The following is a 22,501-nucleotide window of genomic DNA, read 5'->3' as shown; positions in this document are numbered from 1 at the left end:
AGATCATATAATCAGTTTGTGTGTGAAAAAATATAAAAAAAAGGCACAAGTGTTGTGCAGTGCCGGAAAAGCTCTAAGTGCCCTTTTCAAGTGCCCTGTGCGTGCGTGTTTCTTCTGGTGAGAGTTCAGAGTATCTCCGAGAGCTAGTGCTCGTGTGCGCGTGTTCACCTTGCGTGAGTTAGCTGAGGGGCTGGGCCAACATACTGGAGGTGGTGGAGGCCCTTGCATCGGTCGAGGCGAGGGAGCAGGTGGTTGGAGGATGCCTGCACGTACGCTAGCACCAGCACGTAGCAGCCGCTGCGGCGCGTGCAGAGCTGCCGGTGGACGCCGAGCATACTGGAGGCCGGAGGGGCCTGGTGGCGAGGAAGATGCTGGCAGCGCATGTGCTGGTCGTGGCTCAACAGCAGGCATTGGGGAAGTGGAGACCGCCCCTAACGCTTGGGTTGGCCCAGCAGCAATAGCTGGAGATAGAGCTGCAGGGGAAGACTGCTGCTGGCCAATTAGGGCAGCACAGCCCACGGTCGATGAAGATGCTCGAGTAGGCAATGGGTGCACAATACCATGCACACCAGTGCCGCTGGAAATAGGTTGCGGCTGCTCGACACTAGCGTCAAGCGAAGCGGCCGCGGGGCTAGAGCCTGACGGGGGCACGAAACCACACCCGTCCAGCAAACCTGCAGCAAGACGCGTTAGCTCAACGTCGGCGGGTGACGGAGCGTGCGCAAAATAGGGCGACTGCTCAACGTTAGGAAAGGACGGAACTGTCACACGGTTAGTAGGAGAATGCACAACCAAATCAACATTCGTATGGAGAAAATCAAAGGAGGTTGGCTGCAGACGAGGTGCAGTTTGGTGAAACGGGAAAATCGATTCATCAAAGACTACGTGTCTAGAGATAATAACCTTTTTAGTGGAGAGGTTGAGGCACCGGTATCCTTTACAGGAAGAGGGATAACCCAAGCAAACACATGCAGCAGAACGAGAAGCCAGCTTATGTTGGGATGTTGCCTCTAAATTTGGATAACATAGGCAACCAAATACACGAAGATGGTCATAAAGAGGTGGACACCGATGAAGGAGAGTATAAGGCACTTCATTGCGGATAGAAGAGGATGGACGTCTGTTTAGTAAATAGGTGGCCGTAGCCAAGCCCTCGGCCCAGTAGATGGGCGGCATAGAAGCATGGATCAAGAGGGTGCGCATAGAGTTGTTGATTGTGCGAATAATCTATTCGGCCTTCCCATTTTGCAGAGAGGTGTATGGACAAGAGAGACAGAGAAGGATGCCGTGAGCACTCAAGAATGAGGTGGTGGCTGTGTTAACAAACTCCGTGCCATTGTCTGCCTAAAAACACTTAACAGGGAGAGCGAATTGAGTCCGACTCCGTGCCATTATCTGCCTGAAAACACTTAACAGGGAGAGCAAACTGAGTCTAAGCGTAGGCAATAAAGTCAATAATGTGGCAATGCACCTCAGATTTCTTTCAAAGGGGAAAGGTCCAACAAAAATGAGTAAAATCATCTAAAAGGACCAGATAATAAGAATAGCCCGAAATACTAGTAACAGGGGACATCCAAACATCATAATGAATAAGCTCGAAAGGAGAACTAGTTTGTGAAGTAGAGGTGCTAAAGGGCAGGCGTGCATGTTTGCCAAGCTGACATGAGTGACAAAGTGAGCGAGCTACTTTATTACAGGAAATAAATTATCTGCGATGAAGAGTACCTATGACTGCAGGACCAGGATGACCAAGACGTTGATGCCAAGGAGCTAATGACACTGCAATGAGAGCATGGGCTGTGGGCGTGGCGGCTGGCTCAAAAGTGTAGAGGTCGTTGTTGCTATTGTAGCGAAGAATCATGCGATGGGTCTGAAGGTCCTTAACAGAGAAACCAAATGCGTCAAATTCGATAGAACAATTATTATCACGAGTAAACTAATGAATAGAAATTAAGTTTCTAATCAGAGATGGTACGACGAGAACATTATTCAAGGTAAAAGCAGATGCATTGGTGGAAAGAATGGACTGACCATGGGAGGTGACAGGGATGGTTGTGCCATTGCCTACGGTTATAGAAGAAGGAAATGACGGAAGGCGAGAGAGGAGTATACGATCAGATGATGACATGTGCAAGGTTGCACCGGAGTCAAGCACCCATGGCATCCCACCCTGGACGAACATCTGCTGCTAGGCTGCGATTACTCCAGCTTGATCCCAGGACGGTGTCGGTGAGGAGAACTAAAGCAGGGCGAAGGCCGTATGCGCCTGTTGCTGTGGATACGGGCCCAGCAGACCCGGTGTACCACGCCAGGATGGGCCACCCTACTGCTGTGGAAGAGGTGCCCACCAGCTAGAGCCGTCGGCTTGCTGAGCACCACCCTGTTGCAAGGCCCAGGGGTTAATGCACACCCAAGAACCAGTGGGGGTGGTAGGCCGTGGAGCAGACGATTGCCCAGCGGCAGGGTTGCCACTGCGTTTGTTGTGCCGTGAGCGCCGCCCGCTGCCGGCGTTGCCATGCTGCTGTTGCCCACCCGCAGATGTAGAGGAGGAAGTTGTGTTACGGCAACCAGAGGCAGGGCAGGACGAGGAAGAAGGTCCGGCTGCGAGGAGAGCCGTCGATGCCGAGACTTGGTCTTCATTAGCCAATCGCAACTCCTTTAGGATGAGCTGATTGCGGGCACTAGCGAAGGTGAGAACAGGCAACGCAGCAATATTGTCACCGCAGGTGGAGTAGCGCTTGTTGAGGCCCCGCAGAATGTTGAGGACGAGGGTGGGCTCTAGCACCAGGTGGCCGATGTCGCGGAGGGCGTCGGCGGCGGTCTTCATGCACTGGCAGTAGTCATCGATGGACGAGTCCCCTTGGGTCATCGAGTGAAACTCGTGACTTAGGAAGATGGCACGTGGCGCGCGGTTCACCTGGAACAGGTTTTCGATGGCGACGTAGAGGGCGCGAGCTGTTTGGCCTGGCTCCATGGTGAGGTCAAGGACTCGATCAGAGACACAACCAAATAGCTAGCTCCGAACGCACGCATCAGCTTGCTGCCATGTAGGGTCGGTGGCTCGGGGTGGAGCAAAGCCGTCGATGTGCGGCAGTGGCCCAAACTTGCCGCACATGGCACTGAAGAACGCTGACCACTTGTTGAAGTTAGGGTTGGTCATCTGGAGCTCGATCGGCACATGTGACTTGACCGACATAGTGGTGTAAGGGTGGATGAAGATCAACCCGACGGAGTCGTCGAGTGCCGAGGGAGCGGACGGCGAGCTGGACAGAGGCGAGGTCGCTGCCGTTGTTGACAAGACCGTTGAGGACTCCGTCGAGGAGGTCGACATGGTCGATCAAATGCAGAATGACGCAGTCGGCGGGCGTCCTGGTGGTGAACTGGAGGACGTACGGGAAAGGAGGCTCGTGGTAGAATGAATCTCTACGTGACCAGGCACATGCAACGGAAGGGCACGTTGCTGGCTGGGGAAAGGAAAGCGCGGCGAGAAGGAATCAGCAGCGCTTGGTGTGGACGTGCGACGGGGAGTCGGCGCACGGGGAGGAGGATGCTGTTGGGATACGAGGTAGGCTACGCTAGCGCAATTCAGATTTTCTACCGTGTATAACCAGGAAGAACTGCCGTATAAGGATCACGGGATTACCACTCGACGCACTACTGGTGCGGAAGATGTAGATATGCGTCGATGCAGTGAAGACGATCACGTAGTCGTACGTAGTCGATCACGTCCAGCAGCTCCTCAGCAGCTCGTCCACGTGCAACAAGATCGCCTCCGGTGCCGCGGCTCGTCGTCGGCTCGTCGTGGCTCGTCGGCGGCTCGTCCAAGTGCTGCAGGCGCAACACCTCCAAGGTATCCACACGTGCAGGGAGGAAGCGTCGCAAGCCGGACTGCTAGATCCACGAGTTGCAACAGGCGAGGGTGTGGGAGGCGCGGCAGGTGTGTTTCGCCAAAAGGGTGTTCACCCTAGGGCGCCCCCACCCCTCTATTTATAGAGGTTCCTGACGGGCCTCTGGATCCGAGGCCCATTAGTACTTCTAAACCTAATCCAACTTGGATCTGATCCGAATTGGGCTTCCAACCCCTTAAGTGTGTGACCCTATGGGTTCGGATACGTATAGACATGGCCCGAGTACTCCTACTCGGCCCAATAGTCGGTAGCGGCCTCTAGCAAGACGTGCCAACTCCTATACGCACACGAAGATCATATCAGACGAACCATCACAACATAATATACATTCTATTCCCTTTGCCTCACGATATTTGGTCTAGCTTCAAGCCGACCGCTCTTTCTCGATCCTGTGATTCGGAATCCCTTTGTAGGTTAACTCTTAACCGTACGTAGCATGGCCATGCATTTTCGGATCCGATCACTCGAGGGGCCCAGAGATATCACTCTCAATCAGAGAGGGGCAAATCCCATCTTCATTGACCATGTCTCATAGCATGCTTCTTGACAAACCCGAAAGCTACCTTTATAACTACCCTGTTACGGCGTAGCGTTTGATAGCCCCTAAGTAGGTCGATCCACATCTAGAATACATGCGACAATCTCAGGTCTAAGGACAAAGCGTATATGTTGTTTAAAGAGAGAACTACTTCTCGTGTTGGGTCAGTCCTAGCACATGTCTCCACATGTGTCCACATTATTAGTTCAACATCTCCATGTCCATGACTTGTGAAACATAGTCATCAACTAATACATGTGCTAGTCTAATATTCATGTGTGTCCTCACATGAACTCCGACTAGGGACAACTTTAGAATAACCATACAAGTAAAGAGTTTCACATACAATTCACATAATTGCAAATCAATTCAAGTAGCCTTCAATGGATATTCAATGAACACAACATACAAATCATGGATACAAATGGAATATCATCATCTCTATGATTGCCTCTAGGGCATACCTCCAACAGTCTCCCACTTGCACTAGAGTCAATCTAGAAGGTACCTAATACCCATAGCTCTTACATGCGCATCATGCTTAGCCTGCGGGAGTGGTTTTGTCAACGGATCAGAAATGTTCAGATCCGTGTGTATTTTGCATATCTTGATCTCACCCCGGTTAACGAAGTCTCGAATGAGATGAAATCGCCGCATTACGTGTTTGTTCTTCTGGTGGTTCCTTAGCTCCTTTGCTTGCGCAATTGCCCCATTATTATCACAGTAGAGATTCAATGGGCTGGACGCATTCGGGAACACACCAAGCTCAATGAGGAAATTCCTTATCGAAACACCTTCCTTCGCGGCTTCCGAAGCCGCGATGTACTCGGCTTCTGTCGTAGAATCGGCCACCGTCTCCTGCTTGGAACTCTTCCAACTAACAGCACCACCATTCAGTGTGAACACAAATCCTGATTGTGACTTTGAATCATCTCTGTCGGTTTGGAAACTAGCATCGGCGTAACCTGTTACAACGAGCTCCTCCTCACCTCCATAGACGAGGAACATATCTTTAGTCCTTCTCAAGTACTTAAGAATGTTTTTCACCGCTGTCCAGTGACTCTCACCTGGATCAGATTGGTGTCTGCTTGTCATACTTAGCACATATGAAACATCTGAGCGACTACTTATCATTGCATACATGATAGATCCAATAGCCGAGGCATATGGCACTCTACTCATGCGATCCCGCTCATCAGCAGTCGAAGGACACTGAGTCTTGCTGAGATGTATGCCATGTGACATAGGCAAGAACCCTTTCTTTGCCTCTTCCATGCTGAACCGCTTCAACACTTTGTCAATGTAAGTATCTTGGCTTAAACCTATAAGCCTTCTTGATCTATCTCTATAGATCTTAATGCCCAGAATATATGCCGCTTCCCCTAAATCCTTCATCGAAAAACTATTTTTCAGTGAAGTCTTTACGGACTCAAGCATAGGAATGTTATTTCCAATCAGTAATATGTCATCCACATATAAGATTAGAAATACTACAGAGCTCCCACTAACCTTCTTGTTAACACAAGACTCTTCTTCGTTCTTGGTGAAGTCAAACCCTTTGACTACTTCATCAAAACGAATGTTCCAACTCCTAGATGCTTGCTTCAATCCATAAATGGATCTCTGAAGCTTGCATACCTTTCCAGCATTTTTCGGATCGACAAAACCCTCGGGCTGTATCATATACACGTCCTCAGCTAGGTTTCCATTCAGGAAAGCTGTCTTGACATCCATCTGCCATATCTCATAATCGAAATATGCAGCTATAGCTAGAATAATCCGAATGGACTTAAGCATCACTACGGGCGAGAAGGTCTCGTCGTAGTCAACTCCTTGAACTTGTCGAAAACCTTTTGCGACAAGTCGTGCTTTATAGATGTGAACATTTCCATCCATGTCCTTTTTCTTCTTATAGATCCACTTGCACTCTATGGCTTTAACACCATCAGGCGGGTCAACCAAGTTCCAAACTTGATTATCTCCCATGGACTCTATTTCGGATTGCATGGCACTCTGCCATTTTTCGGAGTCTGGGTCCATCATTGCTTCTGCATATGTCGCAGGCTCATCATTGTCCAACAATAATATTTCCCGCATTTCGCGGAGCCTTGCCGACCTTCGTGGTTGTGGCGGTGCTTCTCTTGCCATGGGTATCTCAACTTGTTCTGCTACGTTAGCATCACTCATTGATTCTTGCCCGATCGGCTCATCTTGAACTTCTTCAAGATGCACTGTCTTTCCACTCTTTTCTCCTTTGAGAAACTCTTTCTCTAGGAAAACCCCGTTCCGAGCGACAAACACTTTGCCTTCTGATCGGTTGTAGAAATAATATCCCAAAGTTTCCTTTGGCTATCCCACGAAAATGCACTTATCTGACTTGGGTGTGATCTTGTCCGACTGAAGTCGCTTGACAAACACTTCACATCCCCAAATCTTTAGAAAAGACAAACTAGGAACCTTTCCAGTCCATATCTCATATGGTGTCTTAACTACGGATTTAGATGGTACCCTATTAAGTGTGAAAGCTGCTGTTTCTAGAGCGTATCCCCAAAATGACAACGCTAGGTCCGACTAGCTCATCATTGATCGAACCATGTCTAACAAAGTTCGATTACGTCGCTCGGACGCACCGTTTCTCTGAGGTGTTCCAGGCGGCGTAAGTTGTGGAACAATTCCGCAACTCTTTAGATGATTGCTAAACTCGTGGCTCAAATACTCGCCTCCACGATCAGATCGTAAGGCCTTAATTTTCTTGCCACGCTGATTTTCAACTTCATTCTGAAATTCCTTGAACTTTTCAAAGGTTTCAGACTTGTGCCTCATCAAGTAGACATAGCCATATCTACTAAAATCATCAGTGAAAGTTATGAAGTATTGGAATCCTCCTCTAGCCGTCGTGCTCATTGGTCCGCATATTACATCACTATGTACGAGTTCCAACAAGTCTACTGCTCTCTCAGGAAATCCTGTGAAAGGCGTCTTGGTCATCTTGCCTAGCAAGCAAGTCTCACATGTCTCGTATGATTCAAAATCAAACGAAGTTAGAAGTCCATCAGAATGGAGCTTCTTCATGCGCTTTTCACTTATATGACCCAAACGACAATGCCACAAGTAGGTAGGACTCAAATCATTAGGCCGAGGCCTTTTAGCACTTACATTACAGACAGGTGAACCATCAAGATTTAAAACAAATAATCCATTCACAATGGGTGCAAAAGCCATAAACATATTATTCTTAGAGATCACACAACCATTGTTTTCACTCGCAAATGAATAACCATCCTTCATCAAGCATGAAGGAGACAAAATGTTTCGACTTAAACTAGGAACGAAATAACAATTATTCAACTCCATAATAAATCCTGACGGGAGGTGGAGTTGCATCGTCCCGACGGTCAACGCAGCAACTCTTGCATTATTGCCCACGCGGAAATCAACTTCTCCTCTTTCCACGCTTCTACTTCTTATCATTCCCTGCATCGAATTGCAAATATGAGCAACCAATCCGGTATCAAATACCCAAGAATTAATAATTGTATCAGCGAGAAATATGTTGTCTATAACATTAACAACAAGTGTACCTGAGGTAGAAGTACTCTTACTTCCGCCATTCTTCAAGGAAGCTAGGTACTGCTTGCAGTTTCTCTTCTAGTGACCAAGTTCATGACAGTAAAAGCACTCTTTGTCTGGAGCAGGTCCAGGTCCAGCTTTAACCTTGGGCGGTGGGTTTGGCTTGGACGTTCCAGCCTTGCCCTTCTTCTTCCAAGAATTGCCCTTCTTCTTAAAGCTAGGCTTGTTCTGTATAGCCATCACATGGCTGGTACTAGCGCTTTTCTTGATGTCAGCCTCTGCTGTTTTAAGCATGCCACACAGCTCATTCAGACCCTTCTCCGTCCCATGCATATGGTAGTTTGAGATGAAGTTCCCATAGCTAGGCGGAAGAGACGAAAGAATGAAATCAGTGGCCAACTCTTGGCCTAGTGGGAAGCCTAGCTTCTCCAACCGTTGAGTGTAACCAACCATCTTGATTATGTGTGGTCCTACTGCTGCGCCTTCTGCTAGCTTGCTCTCAACAAAGACCTTAAACACATTGAACCTTTCAGTCCTGGCCTGTGTTTGGAACATGTCTCTAAGCGCCACGATCATATCGTGCGCCTCATGGTTTGTTTCGAACTGCATCTGCAGCTCGGGTTCCATGCAAGCAAGCATAAGGCAGCTTACTTCGAGGTTAGCATCACATGCTTTCTTGTAAGCATTCTTAGCAGCAGCGGGTGCATCATCAGCAGGTTCTTCTGGTAGTGGGTTGTCTAGAACATCTTCCTTTTTCTCAGCCCTGAGAACAATTCTCAGGTTACGGATCCAATCCGAGTAATTTGTTCCATTCAACTTGTCCTTCTCAAGGACCGAACGCAAAGCAAACGGTGTAGTGCTGCTAGGTGCCATTAATCTACAACAAAATAATGCAAAATACACTAAGACAAACGTATCCATGATAGAGAAAATCACATTAAACTAATTTAACAAAATCTACTCCCACTAAAATCAATATCCCTCTATTGAAACTTAGTGATTCAGGATCCACAACTAACAAGTCCACTAGTGAGCTTTAGCATCACCGCTAGCAAACAAGGTAGATCGGAAAGCAACTTTTGCTAATCATATCACATATGACTCCTGTTGTTGGGTGACATCTCTATGTCTCGGCGCCCAACCTTTATGCCCCAAGGTCCTTAACCGTTAAGATAACCTTGTTAAGCAAACCAACCCTTATGCGTGTAAGTATCCGACACAAACCCGTCTAGTCAAGGAAAACTAGTGGCACCCTAATTTCATAGACCCACCACTAATTGTACAAGACATGGGACGGTGCAATTTTTAGTTGGGAGGGCATACTAACTTAAACTTTGTGAGGGATCGTTCTACTTCTAACATCACAGCATGCAGAAAGTAAAACATAAACAGAATAGCATTCACACAGTTGTGACACAGTATGGCCCGTTTTTCTTATGGTGATCTCCATCTCCATAGAATCTGTTCACCATGGTGATCTCCATCTCCATGTTCCATGTGCGCCATTCTTCTGGTGATGAGTCCTCCAAGAACTAGAACATGCTATTACGCTTAATAGCTAGTAAAGAGTAATGAAGATTACATAGTTGCTTGGATCATCACAGATTGGTACGCAGACCATTAAATATAATAAAGTGACAACACATATGGCTCCTGCTGTATTGCCGTACGCGCGACACGCAGGTCACGAATGAGTTACACACATGCATCACATACACAAGGGGGCCATACTGATCACAAGATACATACATACATCCTGCAAAACAGAGTTAGGCGCCCTAACGTTCCAAACTTGGGAGGCCCAAAACTCCATCTTCCAAGCCGAATTTGGGAAATCTAATCTCGCCAAAAATGGCAAAGCCATTGAATTTCATGTGTAACTTTTTCTGTAGATCAATTTTCATATAAAATTCGCCCCGATCCGAGATCGTACCGAAAAGTTACGGCTGATTTACCGAAGCATACGCATGCGGCAAAAATCCCGACCCCGGCAGTAGATCTCATCTACCATTGCACATCTAATGCGCCTGGCGTATGACCCTGGATTTCGATTCGACCAATCATATTGATCTTCGCTCACTGCAACTGGATTTACGTGTATCACTTAACTCCGATGGCGGAAACCGACCGGTAGGAGTATGTCGTTACACTACCATTGCAGCAAGGGCACGAAAACAGGACATAGATCAAACGGAAAACTCGCATATCTCCATATGCACACATCCCGAATCCAAAACTAAGCAGCTACGGCTCTGATACCACTGTTGGGATACGAGGTAGGCTACGCTAGCGCAATTCAGATTTTCTACCGCGTATAACCAGTAAGAACTGTCGTATAAGGATCACGGGATTACCACTCGACGCACTACTGGTGCGGAAGATGTAGATATGCGTCGATGCAGTGAAGACGATCACATAGTCGTACGTAGTCGATCACGTCCAGCAGCTCCTCAGCAGCTCGTCCACGTGCAACAAGATCGGCTCCGGTGCCGCGGCTCGTCGTCGGCTCGTCGTGGCTCTGATCCGAATTGGGCTTCCAACCCCTTAAGTGTGTGACCCTATGGGTTCGGATACGTATAGACATGGCCCGAGTACTCCTACTCGGCCCAATAGTCGGTAGCGGTCTCTAGCAAGATGTGCCAACTCCTATACGCACACGAAGATCATATCAGACGAACCACAACATAATATACATTCTATTCCTTTTGCCTCACGATATTTGGTCTAGCTTCAAGCTGACCGCTCTTTCTCGATCCTGTGATTCGGAATCCCTTTGTAGGTTAACTCTTAACCGTACGTAGCATGGCCATGCATTTTCGGATCCGATCACTCGAGGGGCCCAGAGATATCACTCTCAATCAGAGAGGGGCAAATCCCATCTTCATTGACCATGTCTCATAGCATGCTTCTTGACAAACCCGAAAGCTACCTTTATAACTACCCTGTTACGGCGTAGCGTTTGATAGCCCCTAAGTAGGTCGATCCACATCTAGAATACATGTGACAATCTCAGGTCTAAGGACAAAGCGTATATGTTGTTTAAAGAGAGAACTACTTCTCGTGTTGGGTCAGTCCTAGCACATGTCTCCACATGTGTCCACATTATTAGTTCAACATCTCCATGTCCATGACTTGTGAAACATAGTCATCAACTAATACATGTGCTAGTCTAATATTCATGTGTGTCCTCACATGAACTCCGACTAGGGACAACTTTAGAATAACCATACAAGTAAAGAGTTTCACATACAATTCACATAATTGCAAATCAATTCAAGTAGCCTTCAATGGATATTCAATGAACACAACATACAAATCATGGATACAAATGGAATATCATCATCTCTATGATTGCCTCTAGGGCATACCTCCAACAGATGCGGCGCGAGGAAGGCGCTAGGGAGCTAGGGCAGCGAAAGAACCCTAACTTGTGATACCATGTAGAGAGATAGATGAATTTGAGAATTACACCACACGCCCATGAGGAAGGTGACCTTTCATATATATAGCCTAGACCGGCTTGGTGTACAAGTATACAACTACAAGAGATATACGATACGTGTACATACATAGGCTATACATATCTCTAATACGGCGACATGCCTGCCCGCCGTGTCATCGTCTGATGGCGCTGGTAGAAGGAGGAGGAGGAGGAGCTAGCGGCCAGGTCACTACCCACATTGCTCGCTCTCCCAGCTGCTCCCCGACCACGCGAGCCGTGGCAGCGCGTGTGACGGGTGGTGGAACGTGTCGAGAGAAGCGAATGCCGTTTGTGTTCAGCGAGGGCAAATGAAGTGAAAGCAATGTGGGGAACGCCTCGAGCCACTTACCAGTCCGGCATGGCAGCCGCTTGAATTGCTCTCGAATCACTCGATTACGCTGCCGCCGCCGTGGCGCTGCGCCGTCCACGGTGGAGGCAACAATCTATCGTGAAACCCAAAGAAATCATCAGTTTCCCTGTCCAATTGGCAGATCTGACGTTGCGCTTCTTACATCCATGGCGGAGGGTTGGAACTTGGAGGGGCGGCAGCGGCGACGGATGGCGGCAGGAGCTATGGCAGTGGAACCAAACCAATCCAGGGGCCTTTATGCAAAACTGTTGGATCGCGATTATTAATGGCGATCCAATATAGGGTATTTTTAAAATCATAGGGGTTGTTTTGTAAATAATCGGATCTCGATTATTATTCGCGATCCAAAATATGGGTATTATGTAAATGTTTGGATCGCAATTATTATTCGCGATCCATAATCGCGATCAAAACTAGGGGCCATTTTGTAAAACAACAGGGGTCAATGTCTCGGCAAAAGTTTGGCGAGGTTGCCCCACCGACGGCGGCATCCTCTCAACGCCTTCAATGGCACGTGGCCCAAAGACCGCCGCCGGTCCACGATGGCTGCTGGCACCACCTTCCTCCCTGCATGCCCCCACGCCACCCCTCTACATCGTCTCCGGCGACTCCTGTCACTAGTGACCCTCCCCCTATCTCCGCGTACTAACCTGTCTCCACCGCGACTTCCCCATCGCCTTCCTCCTCCGGCTCCTTCCTCCTCCTCCTCTGCTTGCCCTAGCACCACCTTCCTCCTCCGGCTTCGGCGGCTCTCGCCGCCGCATCCACCACCCTAAACCGGCTCCGCCGGGGAGCTCACCTCCAACCCTTGCTCCCGCTCGTCCCTAGTCCACCGGTTGTCCAGCTGCCGACCCCTGTCGGTGGCATCCTCGCCGCCGTGCTGCACCACCCTGCAATCCGCCTCCGTCGCAAGGCCTACCTCCGGCCCCCACCCCACTTTCTAATGTCGATGACAGGCTCCCCCGGTAGCACTAAACCTGAAGCTCTAATTCCGGCGGCGGCGGCGGCGACCCGAAGCCCTAACAGAAGAGGAGGAAGGTGAGGGAGAGGAGGAAGACGGGGGTTATCGGATGAAGGGAGGGGAGGAAGACGGGGGAGAGGAGGAAGAGAGAGCTGACAGGTAGGCCCCGCATATGCGACAAGGTCTCTCCTTCCGCCAACGTGGCCACCGCGTGCTCCACGCTACCAATGCCACTGCCCCCTGCTGCCTCCTGCAGCAAGCTGCAACCACAGCCGCGAATCGAAATGGAATCATAGCAGTAGCAGCCAGGTAGGAGGTAGCTGCCACCCCCGCCACCACCCCCTGGTGCCTCCCCCTCTCCCATCAGAGAAATTTCGATATCACTCAATTCGAACGCCTCACTATTCTTAACACTCAATTCGTGAGGCTTTCAAAAATTAACACCGAAGCACACGAATTCCTTCGATCCAAGGAACTCTCTCATATTTTCTTCACTTCCTCTCTTTTCTTTTTCATTTCTCCTCCTTTCATACCTCAGTTGACGAATATACCCCTAGCCTGTTCATCCGGCCGCGGTCGCCGCCGCAAGTGATCGTGCTTGCTGTCGCCGGCACGCCCGCCCGCCTTCTCTCGCTCACCTTGCAGCTCTCCTGCATCGCCATGTCACAGGCGTCGTCCTCAGGCTTGCGCCAGCGATGTCCAGAACGATGGAGACGATAGCCCCCGGACGGAGCTTCTCCCGATCCCGCAGCTGCCTGGCGGCGCGCGGGCGGGATTCTTCGTGATGGCCGCGAACGCCGGCGGCGTGTCGGTGGCGTTGGGCGGATTCGACAGCGAGGACGGGATCGAGCACGCCTGCTTCAGCGGTGGCCCGCATTGGTCCAGGTTGCCCTTGTACACCGCCACCGCGTGGGCGGTGAACGGCCCGGCCTGCGGGATACATTAGCTGAATAGACGTCAAATACGCAGGATCTGCACACAAGAACATGGATTGGAGCTCATTCAGTGAGTTCATGAACTCCTAGGACAGGTGGGTCTCGCATGTGCGGGATCGTTATCTGTCGCATATGACAGGAAAACAAGAACAGAGAATGGTCTCCGGCTCTCCGTCCCGCTCCACGGTGCATTGGCCCCGCCTCCGCGCCGCTGCGGAACACGGGCACCACCGCACCACCTTTGCTGTGCCGTACCGCGCCGCTGCCACCAGAGTATCGCCGGAGAAGCATGTCCGTGCACGCGCAGCTGGACGTCGAGCTGGCCGACCTCAAGCACGAAGCCGAGGCGGCGGCGTTCGTCGGCGGAGGTCCGCCGGTCCAGGCCGCAGGGCTCTCGAGCCCCGGATAGGCAGGCGGTGCCGGCCTCCGTGCTGTCCCGCTCCTCGCGGCGTGGCTTGTCACGGCTACACCGGCCCCCGGACCGCGTCCGCCACGGCACTTTTGCGGTGGTCTGCAACCGTGCACGCGTCATGCACTCGTGCTCTAGTCTTGCACACTCTGGACCTGCTACAAGCCTACACTGAACACTACGAGTTCTGCAACATGTCATGCTGCCAGTCACGCCGACTATTAGGGTTGGAGATTTTGCCATCTTGTTTCACATCGGTGGAGGAAGATCGACGCTGCCGGCGACCAAGTTTTTGGTCAACACTGAACACACAGCAGTTTCAGTGCATTCATAGTTCCCAACTGCTACTGAAAATGTTCATTTCTTACAATTCTTCTAACATGAAAGACAATGGAGTCTGAATGTTCATCTCTTCGTGCCTGAATTTTGAGCTCCAGTGATGATTGATCAGGCATGCTCTGATGCATCCTGCATCTGCCTCAACTTTGACAGGAACCAACGCTTATGCCATCCCGGGTACCTGGCATCTGGCTGAGGATACGATTAAAAGGACGGTGACAGGAACATGCATGATAATGGACTGGATCCAAGCCAAGATTAGACCGGCAACTGCGGATTATCGAAATGGCATTCGACATGGTCCAAAGCAACAATTTTATATCTGCTGTCTAGCACAACCTTCTCCACTCTTGTGAAATTGACCCCCTTTTTTTACAGTAAGCTGACTGCTGACTCTGAAAGGGTCATCCTCCTCCTTTTTTCATCCAAGAATTTAGAAAGAGAGCAGATCCTCACCAAATTAAAGGTGGAGGAAAGAGGTCTATAGCAAATCGAAGAAGTGTGAGCAACGGCGTCGCCGGCCGGCCAGCGGCCATGGCTACTCGCCTTATCCTTGCCGTTGCGCCCGCCCGCCGCGTCATCGTCTGATCCCGCTGGTAGAAGGAGGAGCCAGCAGCGGCGGCGGTGCTCGCTCTCCCAGCGGCGTCAACCTGGTGCCGGGCGGCTGAACGATCGCACGGCACAGCCGCGACGGCGGCGTGACAGGCGGCTGAACGTGGCGAGAGAAGCGAAAGCCGTCGTATTCGGCGAGGGCAAATGAAGTTCCGGCATTGTGGAAACGCCTCGAGCTGCTGATTAGTCCGGCGCGGCCGCCTCCAGCATTGCTCCCAAATCACTCGACTCCACCGCAGCGGCGGCGCTGCGCCGTCCTCGAGCACGGCCGAGGTGGCAGTCTACCGTCCAAACCGAAAGGAATCATCAGTTTTTCTGTCCAATAGCAAGATACGACAGTGCGATTCTTCCATCTAGGGAGGATGGTTGGAACGGCGGCCGGCGGGAGGAGCGACGGCAATGGAGCCAATCCATTACAGGGGTATTCGGATCGCGATTATTAATATCGATCCAAATCAGGGGGTATTATGTAAATATTCGGATCGCGATTATTAATCGCGATCCAAATCAGGGGGTGTTACGAAACTTGTAGGGACTATTTTGTACATATTTAGATCAAACAAGGGGTCATTTTGTAAAACTCCAAGGTGTCTTGGCGAAACTCACACCAAGGCGAGGGCGAGGCTGCGCCGCCGCCGGCGGCGGCTTCCTCTCCCCGCCGCTGGGCGTCCCACACGAGCCTCCGTCAACTCACATCCCCACAAGCGGCTTCAGCACCCCGCGCACTCCATGTCACGGCCCAGCTGCTCCCCGCGGCGGCGCCGGCGCCAGCGAGTCGGGACCGACCTGAATGCCACGGCACGGCTGCGCCCGCTGACGGCGGCCGAGCAGGACCATCGTTTCCGACCAAAGAGACCGCGGACACAAAGACGTTGACACCATTGCAACACACTGAGCCATTCACCCAGGACACCGCCGCACCGCCAGCTCGCGCCGCCGACACGGCACCGCTGGGTCTCCGCGCGGCGCGCCATTTGCCCAACCCGAGTCCACCTCGCGGCATCATCTCTCCGGGCGGGACCGTAACCTCACGTCTCGTGGACCGGCCCGCCTCGCCGCCGGGGGCGATCGAGCCTGCCGCCCCATGCCACCGGCCGGCCGCCGGACTGCGACCGCCACGGCACTGACAAATCCATTTTCTGCAACTGTGCACGCGTTATGCTCTAGTCTCTTCCATATTATTGATCTGCTGCGATACAAACAACAACAGAGTAATTTTGACTACTAATTGCTTCACCGAGTAATCGAGTTTTATCTGATCAAACTGACAGTGCATCTGAAATGGACTGAACAACTACGAGTTCTGCAGCATGTCCTGTCATGCCGACTATTACAATTGAAGATTTTGCCATCTTGTTTCACAGCGTTGGAGGAAAACTGACTGTTACACTGCTGAAGGCTTCAGGTCAACCCTGCCGACGGCGACGAAGTTTCAGGTTAACTCTGAAAAGCAGCTGTTTCAGCAGAGCATTCCTAACTACAACTGCTGTACTGCGCATAGACGCAGCATGATGGCTGGGAAACGTTCCCTTTTTTTTTTCCGGTTCGTGTAACATGACAACAACTGAATTTGAAATTTTGAATGTTCATCTCTTCGTGCCTGAATTCTGGACTCCAGGGTTGATGGATCAGGCATGCTCCAGAGTTAAAAGGATGGTAACAGGAACAGGTAAGATAATAGACTTGATCTAACCCAAGAGCAGACCGGCAACTGCGGATTATCCAAATGGCATTTGACATGGTCCAATGCAACAATTTTATATCTGCTAGACTGCTACTTCAGAGCTAAACCAGGCTCAAATAGATTTATACTGCTGGCTTGCACAACCTTCTAAACCACTCTTGTGAAATGTCCTTTTTTTCAAGTAAGCTAAGCTGACTGCTGACTCTGAAAGGGTCCTCCGAGTCCGATCCATGTTGGCTCTCTGAATCTCTAACTGCTGTTAATACAACTCTGATTTCTGCATTCAGAATGCTAAACCCCATTCTTTTGCTTTCAAGAATTGGACAGCCCAGAAACCACCTGACACTAGATTCTTCATCAGCCAACTGCACAATTTAGAAAGAGAGCAGATCCTCAAAGGTGGAGGAAAGAGGGGTATCAAAGGGAAGAAGAGTAAGCAACAGCGTCGCCGGCCGGCCAACGGCCATGGCTACCCGCCTTCTCCTTGTCGCAGCAGGCGCCGTCACCTCGCTCTGCGTCATGGCAGTTGCTCATCAGGACGTCAAGACCGTGCTGCCGTTCGCACCTACCTGCTCGACGAGCGGCAACTACACCGGCGGCAGCCGGTACAAGAAGAACCTGGACAGGCTCCTGTCCAAGCTCCCCGCGGCGGCCGGGGACAACGGCTGGTTCTACAAGAGCAGCGCCGGGGCGGGAGCCGACGAGGTGTTCGGCCTCATCATGTGCTTCGCCGACCGCAACGCGACGCAGTGCCGGGAGTGCCTCGCCGGCGCGGCCGCTGGGATCACGGCATCGTGCCCGGGCAGCCGGAACGTGAGCGCGGCGTACGACGCGTGCGTGCTTCGGTACTCGGCGGCTCCGATCCCCGCCGACGCGAACCTCGGCGCCGCGTTCGCCGTGCACGCCTCCGGCGAGCCCGTCACCTCGAGGGACGCAAGGCTGCCGCTGATGAGCAAGCTCACCGCCGGCGTCACGGCCTCGCCGCTGCCGCTCGCCAACGACACCGCGCCGTACTCGAGCTCGTACGGTTAAATGTGCTGATGTCCCCAACACTTTTCTGACCAATGTACCAAGAACGCGGAAGGACAGCTGAGAAATCCAACCGTTCCTCTCTCCATTTCGTACAGCATGACACAACTCTGAAAAAAAATTTGTTCGAAAAGGTGACTGCTCTGAAACTTTCATCTATGATGGATGATTATCCAAATGGCGTCTGACATGGTCCAAAGCTACAATTTTATCAACTTTATCTTTGCTATAAGACTGCTGCGTATTTCATTGCCAAGACATTCAATAATTGCAAAGCAGAAGAGTAATACTACTAGCTTCCACAATTCTGTAACTTGCAAACTACTCCATAATGAAAAAGAAGAAAAAAAAACTATTTAAACGAGTTCTCCTGAACTTCCTGAATAGAAAAACAGTTTGACGACTGCTGATTCAGAAAGGCTCCTCCTTGCTGACTGAACCTGGAACCGAGTCAGAACTTGTAAATGAGATGTCAAGAACAGCCTCTGTCAGTGATCGCACCCCTATTTGGTTTCTGAATTCTACACTAGCTCAGTAAATCATTCTGTTATGAACATGGAACACATACATAGTAGATAGTAAAAAGAATCATCAGTAAAAATTTGATGCTACATTCAGTTGGCCTGTGGTCATTTCAGGAGGGTAAATGTCTCTGCCGTGCTGGACTGAGTGGTGCCGGTGTTGCTGCTGCTGCCTGTCGCAGCCGAAGACGTGTAGTAGAAAGCATCAGGTGGCGGCATGAAGGTGGCCACCGGCATCCTCGCCGGTAGGCTCGGCTGTGCCGCCTCTCGCCGCAGCACGTTGACGGCCTGCCTGATGGACGGCCTCAGGCTCCGGTCAGGGTGCGCGCACCAGAGCCCGACGACCATCACCGTCTCCATCTCGCCGGCGTCGAACTCCCCCTTCAGCCGGGCGTCGGCGGCGTCGAGGATGTCTCCCCTGCCGTAGAACTCCCACACCCACTGCACGATGTGGACCACGTCGTCTTCTCCTTCCCCGCGGCGAGGCACCAGTGGCCGCCGGCCGCAGGCGATCTCGAGGAGGACGACGCCGAAGCTATAGATGTCTGACTCAGCGCTGGCCTGGCCGGTGATCATGCACTCCGGGTCCATGTACCCCATGGTTCCGGCGATCACCGTGGTGTGCGAGCGGCGGCCGTGGTCGACGAGCCTGGCGAGCCCGAAGTCGCCGAGCTTGGCGTGGAAGGACGCGTCGAGCATCACGTTGCTCGGCTTGATGTCCCTGTGAAGAACGCACTGCTCCCAGTCCTGATGCAGGTAGAGCAGAGCCGAGCCTAACCCCAGCACGATCTCGTTGCGGATCGGCCATGGCAGCGGGGCGCCATCGACGGTGGCGCTGTAGAGGTGCGTGTCCAGGCTGCCGTTGGGCATCAGCTCGTAGACGAGGAGGAGCTCGCCGCCGCCGTGGCACCAGCCGATGAGCTGAACGAGGTTGCGGTGCCGGATACGGCTGATGATGCTCACCTCCGAGGCGTACTCCTTCCTCCCCTGCTTTGAGCCCTTGGAGACCCTCTTGATGGCAACGTGAAGGTTCATGTCCTTCAGGAATCCTCTGTAGACGGACCCGAACCCACCTTCCCCGAGCTTCTGCTTGTCGGAGAAGTTGTCGGTGGCCTCGGCGAGCTCGCCGTAGCGAAACCTCTTTGGCCCGGTGCCTTTCTCGAACTCGTCTTCCATCTCCGGCTCGTCGTCGAAGAAGTTGCCTTCTTCAAGCTCATGGTCCCTCGCATTCTCGAGGATTTTCCCCCGTTTCCGCCGCCGAAGACGACGGAGCCATATCAAGGAGGCCAGGACGATCAAGGACGCAGCTCCGATAGACAAGCCGATCGCAAGCCCTGTCTTGGAAGACGATGAAGGCTCTGTGGAGGCGCAAAATAATTCCGCACTGCGTCAGCGTTGTTGCACATGAACTGCATCGATTGATTGAGATTCTGCAAGAAATAGGCATCCAAGAAATACATACCAGGAGATGGCTGTTGAGGCGGCGGCGGCGGAGGCACCGGCGGCAGGGTGATCTCGAACGCGCCCACCTGGTAGCGCAGGTAGCAGCTGTACCCCTTGATGGCGCCGCCGGTGTTGTTGGGAAACAGACCTTGCAGCTGGTCGATGTAGTTGTTGATGCAGCGCGTGCACTCGCTGGCGTTGAGGTCCCTCGTGCACTGCGCCAGGCCATACATCTCCTGCGAGCTTGAGTACGGAGCCGACTCGTTGGAGAGCCGCAGCGGCGAGGCCGTGACGCCGGCGGTGAGCTTGGTCATCAGCCGCAGCCACGCGTTCCCCAGGCCCTGCGAGGTGACGGCCTCCCCGGAGACGTACACGGCGAACACTGCGCGGGTGTCCGCGGTGGTGACGGTCGGCGCGGCAGAGTACAGCAGCACGCACGCGTCGTACGCCGCGCTCACGTCCCGGCTGCCCGGGCACACCGTCGTGATCCCGGCGGGCGCGCCGTCGAGGCACTCCCGGCACTGCGTCGCATTGCGGTCCGCGACGCACATGATGAGGCCAAACACCTCGTCGGCCCCCGTCCCGGCGCTGCCCTTGTAGAACCAGCCGTTGTCGCCGGCGGCGGCGGGCATCCTGGACAGGAGCTCGGCGAGGTTCTTCTGGTACTGGCTTCCGACGGTGTAGTTGCCGGTCGTGGAGCAGGTGGGCGCGAACGGCAGCATGGTCTTGGCGTTCTGGCCTACTGCCACGGCGCAGAGCGAGGTGAAGGCCGCGGCGGCGGCAAGGAGACGACGGGCAGCCATGGCCGTCGACCGGCCGAGGACACGGTTGCTTGCTACTACTATATTCTTTTGTCACCTTCTTGCCCTCCTCTGCTTCTTTGAGAGGTGTTGCTCTCTTTCCAAATTGTGCGGCCGGCTGATGAATATTTTTTGGTGATGGAGGACAGGACTGCCTTGGGAGAAGCTTCTCAGTCATGACCCATTCAGAGACAGTAAGTCCGCAGTCAGCGACTCAGGTGGATTCGTTTACAAGTTTCTGTTTACAAGCCTATACTTTTCACCCTATCCTATATAACAAGCCAGAAAAAAAAATTAAATTCAGTCAAGCAGAGAGCTTTTTTTTTTATATAAAGAAGCAGAGAGCTTAGTGTTCAGAGTTTAGAGACGGCACGTCAAGACGGTGGCAAGAACAGTCGAAGTGGGCGGTTGTGGAGATGCGACCAAGGACAGGAGGAGGCAGGGGAGCGAGACGTCAGGGTATAGAATGCCTTTCTGAAAAGAAGCAGCAGTCAAGCAGATTGTGTCAAATGGAGCAACCAAGTTAGGTGTGGCATGCTGAGGGCTTCGGACCACGTCCAACGCCATCTGCATAATCCACAGCTGCCGACCTGCTTTTGGCCTAGATCGAGTCTGTTTGTTATCTGTCATACCTGCTCCTCTCACCGTCGCTTGCTTCGATTCGATCCCGATTCTCTTCCGGAATCAACCCGGGTACGCGGTACAGACAGTGACACTGCAGGTCCTGTAAAGGCTACATTTTCTGTCTTCTTTGAACTCTGAAGTCCTGTTGAGTTGCATGGGAGGACCTCCTTGTCACACCCTGAAATTTTCGAATTTCAGGATGTAAATAAAAGGAATAATTAAACAACGATTTTCTCCAAATTTTAAAATTCTCCTAACATTTAATTTTCTTTACAGAAAATTTAGTATAGGAAAAAATAATAATTATTTATTTTTTAAATTGAATATTGATGTTCTATGGCTGTGCATTCATGCCGATGCATTTATTTTTGTATGGTTTGAGTTGCTTTTGAATTCAAATTCCTTTTCAAAATTCCTGGTTTCCTCTGTACCGGCCCGTCTCGCTCCGCTCTCGCCCGGCCCGCTTAAGCTTTTCTCCCCGGCCCGCGAAGCTGCGCCAGCCCACTTCCGCACGCCGGCCAAACGCCCGCTCCCTCCGCACCAGCCACCGACAGGTGAGACCCCTTCGTCATCACCAACCTCCGGCCGAATCCAGCTCTCGCACGCCCCTTCCTCCGCAACGACCGCGCCGCGAATCCCGCGCCCGAGCTCAAGTCCGAGCCGGACTCTCCTCCGACTCCCGCGTGGGCCCGCACCCCTGTCCGCACTATTTAAGGCCCCCGCCGTCGCCCGAGGTCGTCACGAACCCTAGCTTGAGCTCCCCTGCGCCGCCGCCATTGACGCCGCAGCTCCACCGCCTTCGCTCGTCCGCCGCCAGGAGCGCCCCCGGAACCATATCGAAGCCACCCTCGGGTTTCCCCTCGCCGAGACGCGTTCGTTCCGCCGGTCTTCTTCGCCATCTCATCACCGGAACGCCGCCGGCGTGGAGTCCGAGCCGCCCGCCGCCCGCTTCCTGTCCGTTTCCGGCCGCCGTTGTTCATCTCCGTCGTAGGTGAGGACACCCCGGACTTCCCCTCGCTCTCCTCCATCACCTGCGCCAGCCGCCCGGCTCCCCGCCGCGCCGGAGCGCCGGCAAGTCGCCGGCCAGTGGCTGCGTCGTGCCCCGACGTGAGGTGGAAGATGGAGTCACCTTTTCAATCTAGCCCCTGGAAGAACCTGTTATTCCCTATCATGTTTCATGTGTCTTGCAACTTTACAGAGAAATCCTCGATCTATTCAGTTTCTTTCAATCTAATCCAAGCCTTTACCTTTTGCAGATCTAACCCCGAGTTTTCAGC

General features: G+C 52.2%; 1 protein-coding gene and 1 pseudogene across 1 annotated transcript; both read right to left on the bottom strand.

Moving 5' to 3' along the window:
* Nucleotides 1–2,323: 2,323 nt before the first annotated feature.
* LOC117849379 (uncharacterized) lies at nt 2,324–3,331 on the bottom strand (annotated as a pseudogene).
* Nucleotides 3,332–18,080: 14,749 nt separating this feature from the next.
* LOC117847510 (L-type lectin-domain containing receptor kinase IX.1) lies at nt 18,081–21,105 on the bottom strand. Its single transcript, XM_034728724.2, has 2 exons — nt 19,820–21,105; nt 18,081–19,715 (listed from the first exon to the last, which is right to left on the bottom strand). The coding sequence occupies exons 1-2, from the start codon at nt 20,601–20,603 to the stop codon at nt 18,466–18,468; spliced, it is 2,034 nt and encodes a 677-aa protein (XP_034584615.1). The 5' UTR covers nt 20,604–21,105; the 3' UTR covers nt 18,081–18,465.
* Between the last annotated feature and the right edge of the window lie 1,396 nt (nt 21,106–22,501).

Source organism: Setaria viridis, chromosome 3, assembly GCF_005286985.2.
Source record: "Setaria viridis chromosome 3, Setaria_viridis_v4.0, whole genome shotgun sequence".
Classification (NCBI taxonomy): domain Eukaryota; kingdom Viridiplantae; phylum Streptophyta; class Magnoliopsida; order Poales; family Poaceae; genus Setaria; species Setaria viridis.
Note: the sequence above shows the minus strand (reverse complement) of the source record. Positions and strands in the feature narration are given on the sequence as shown.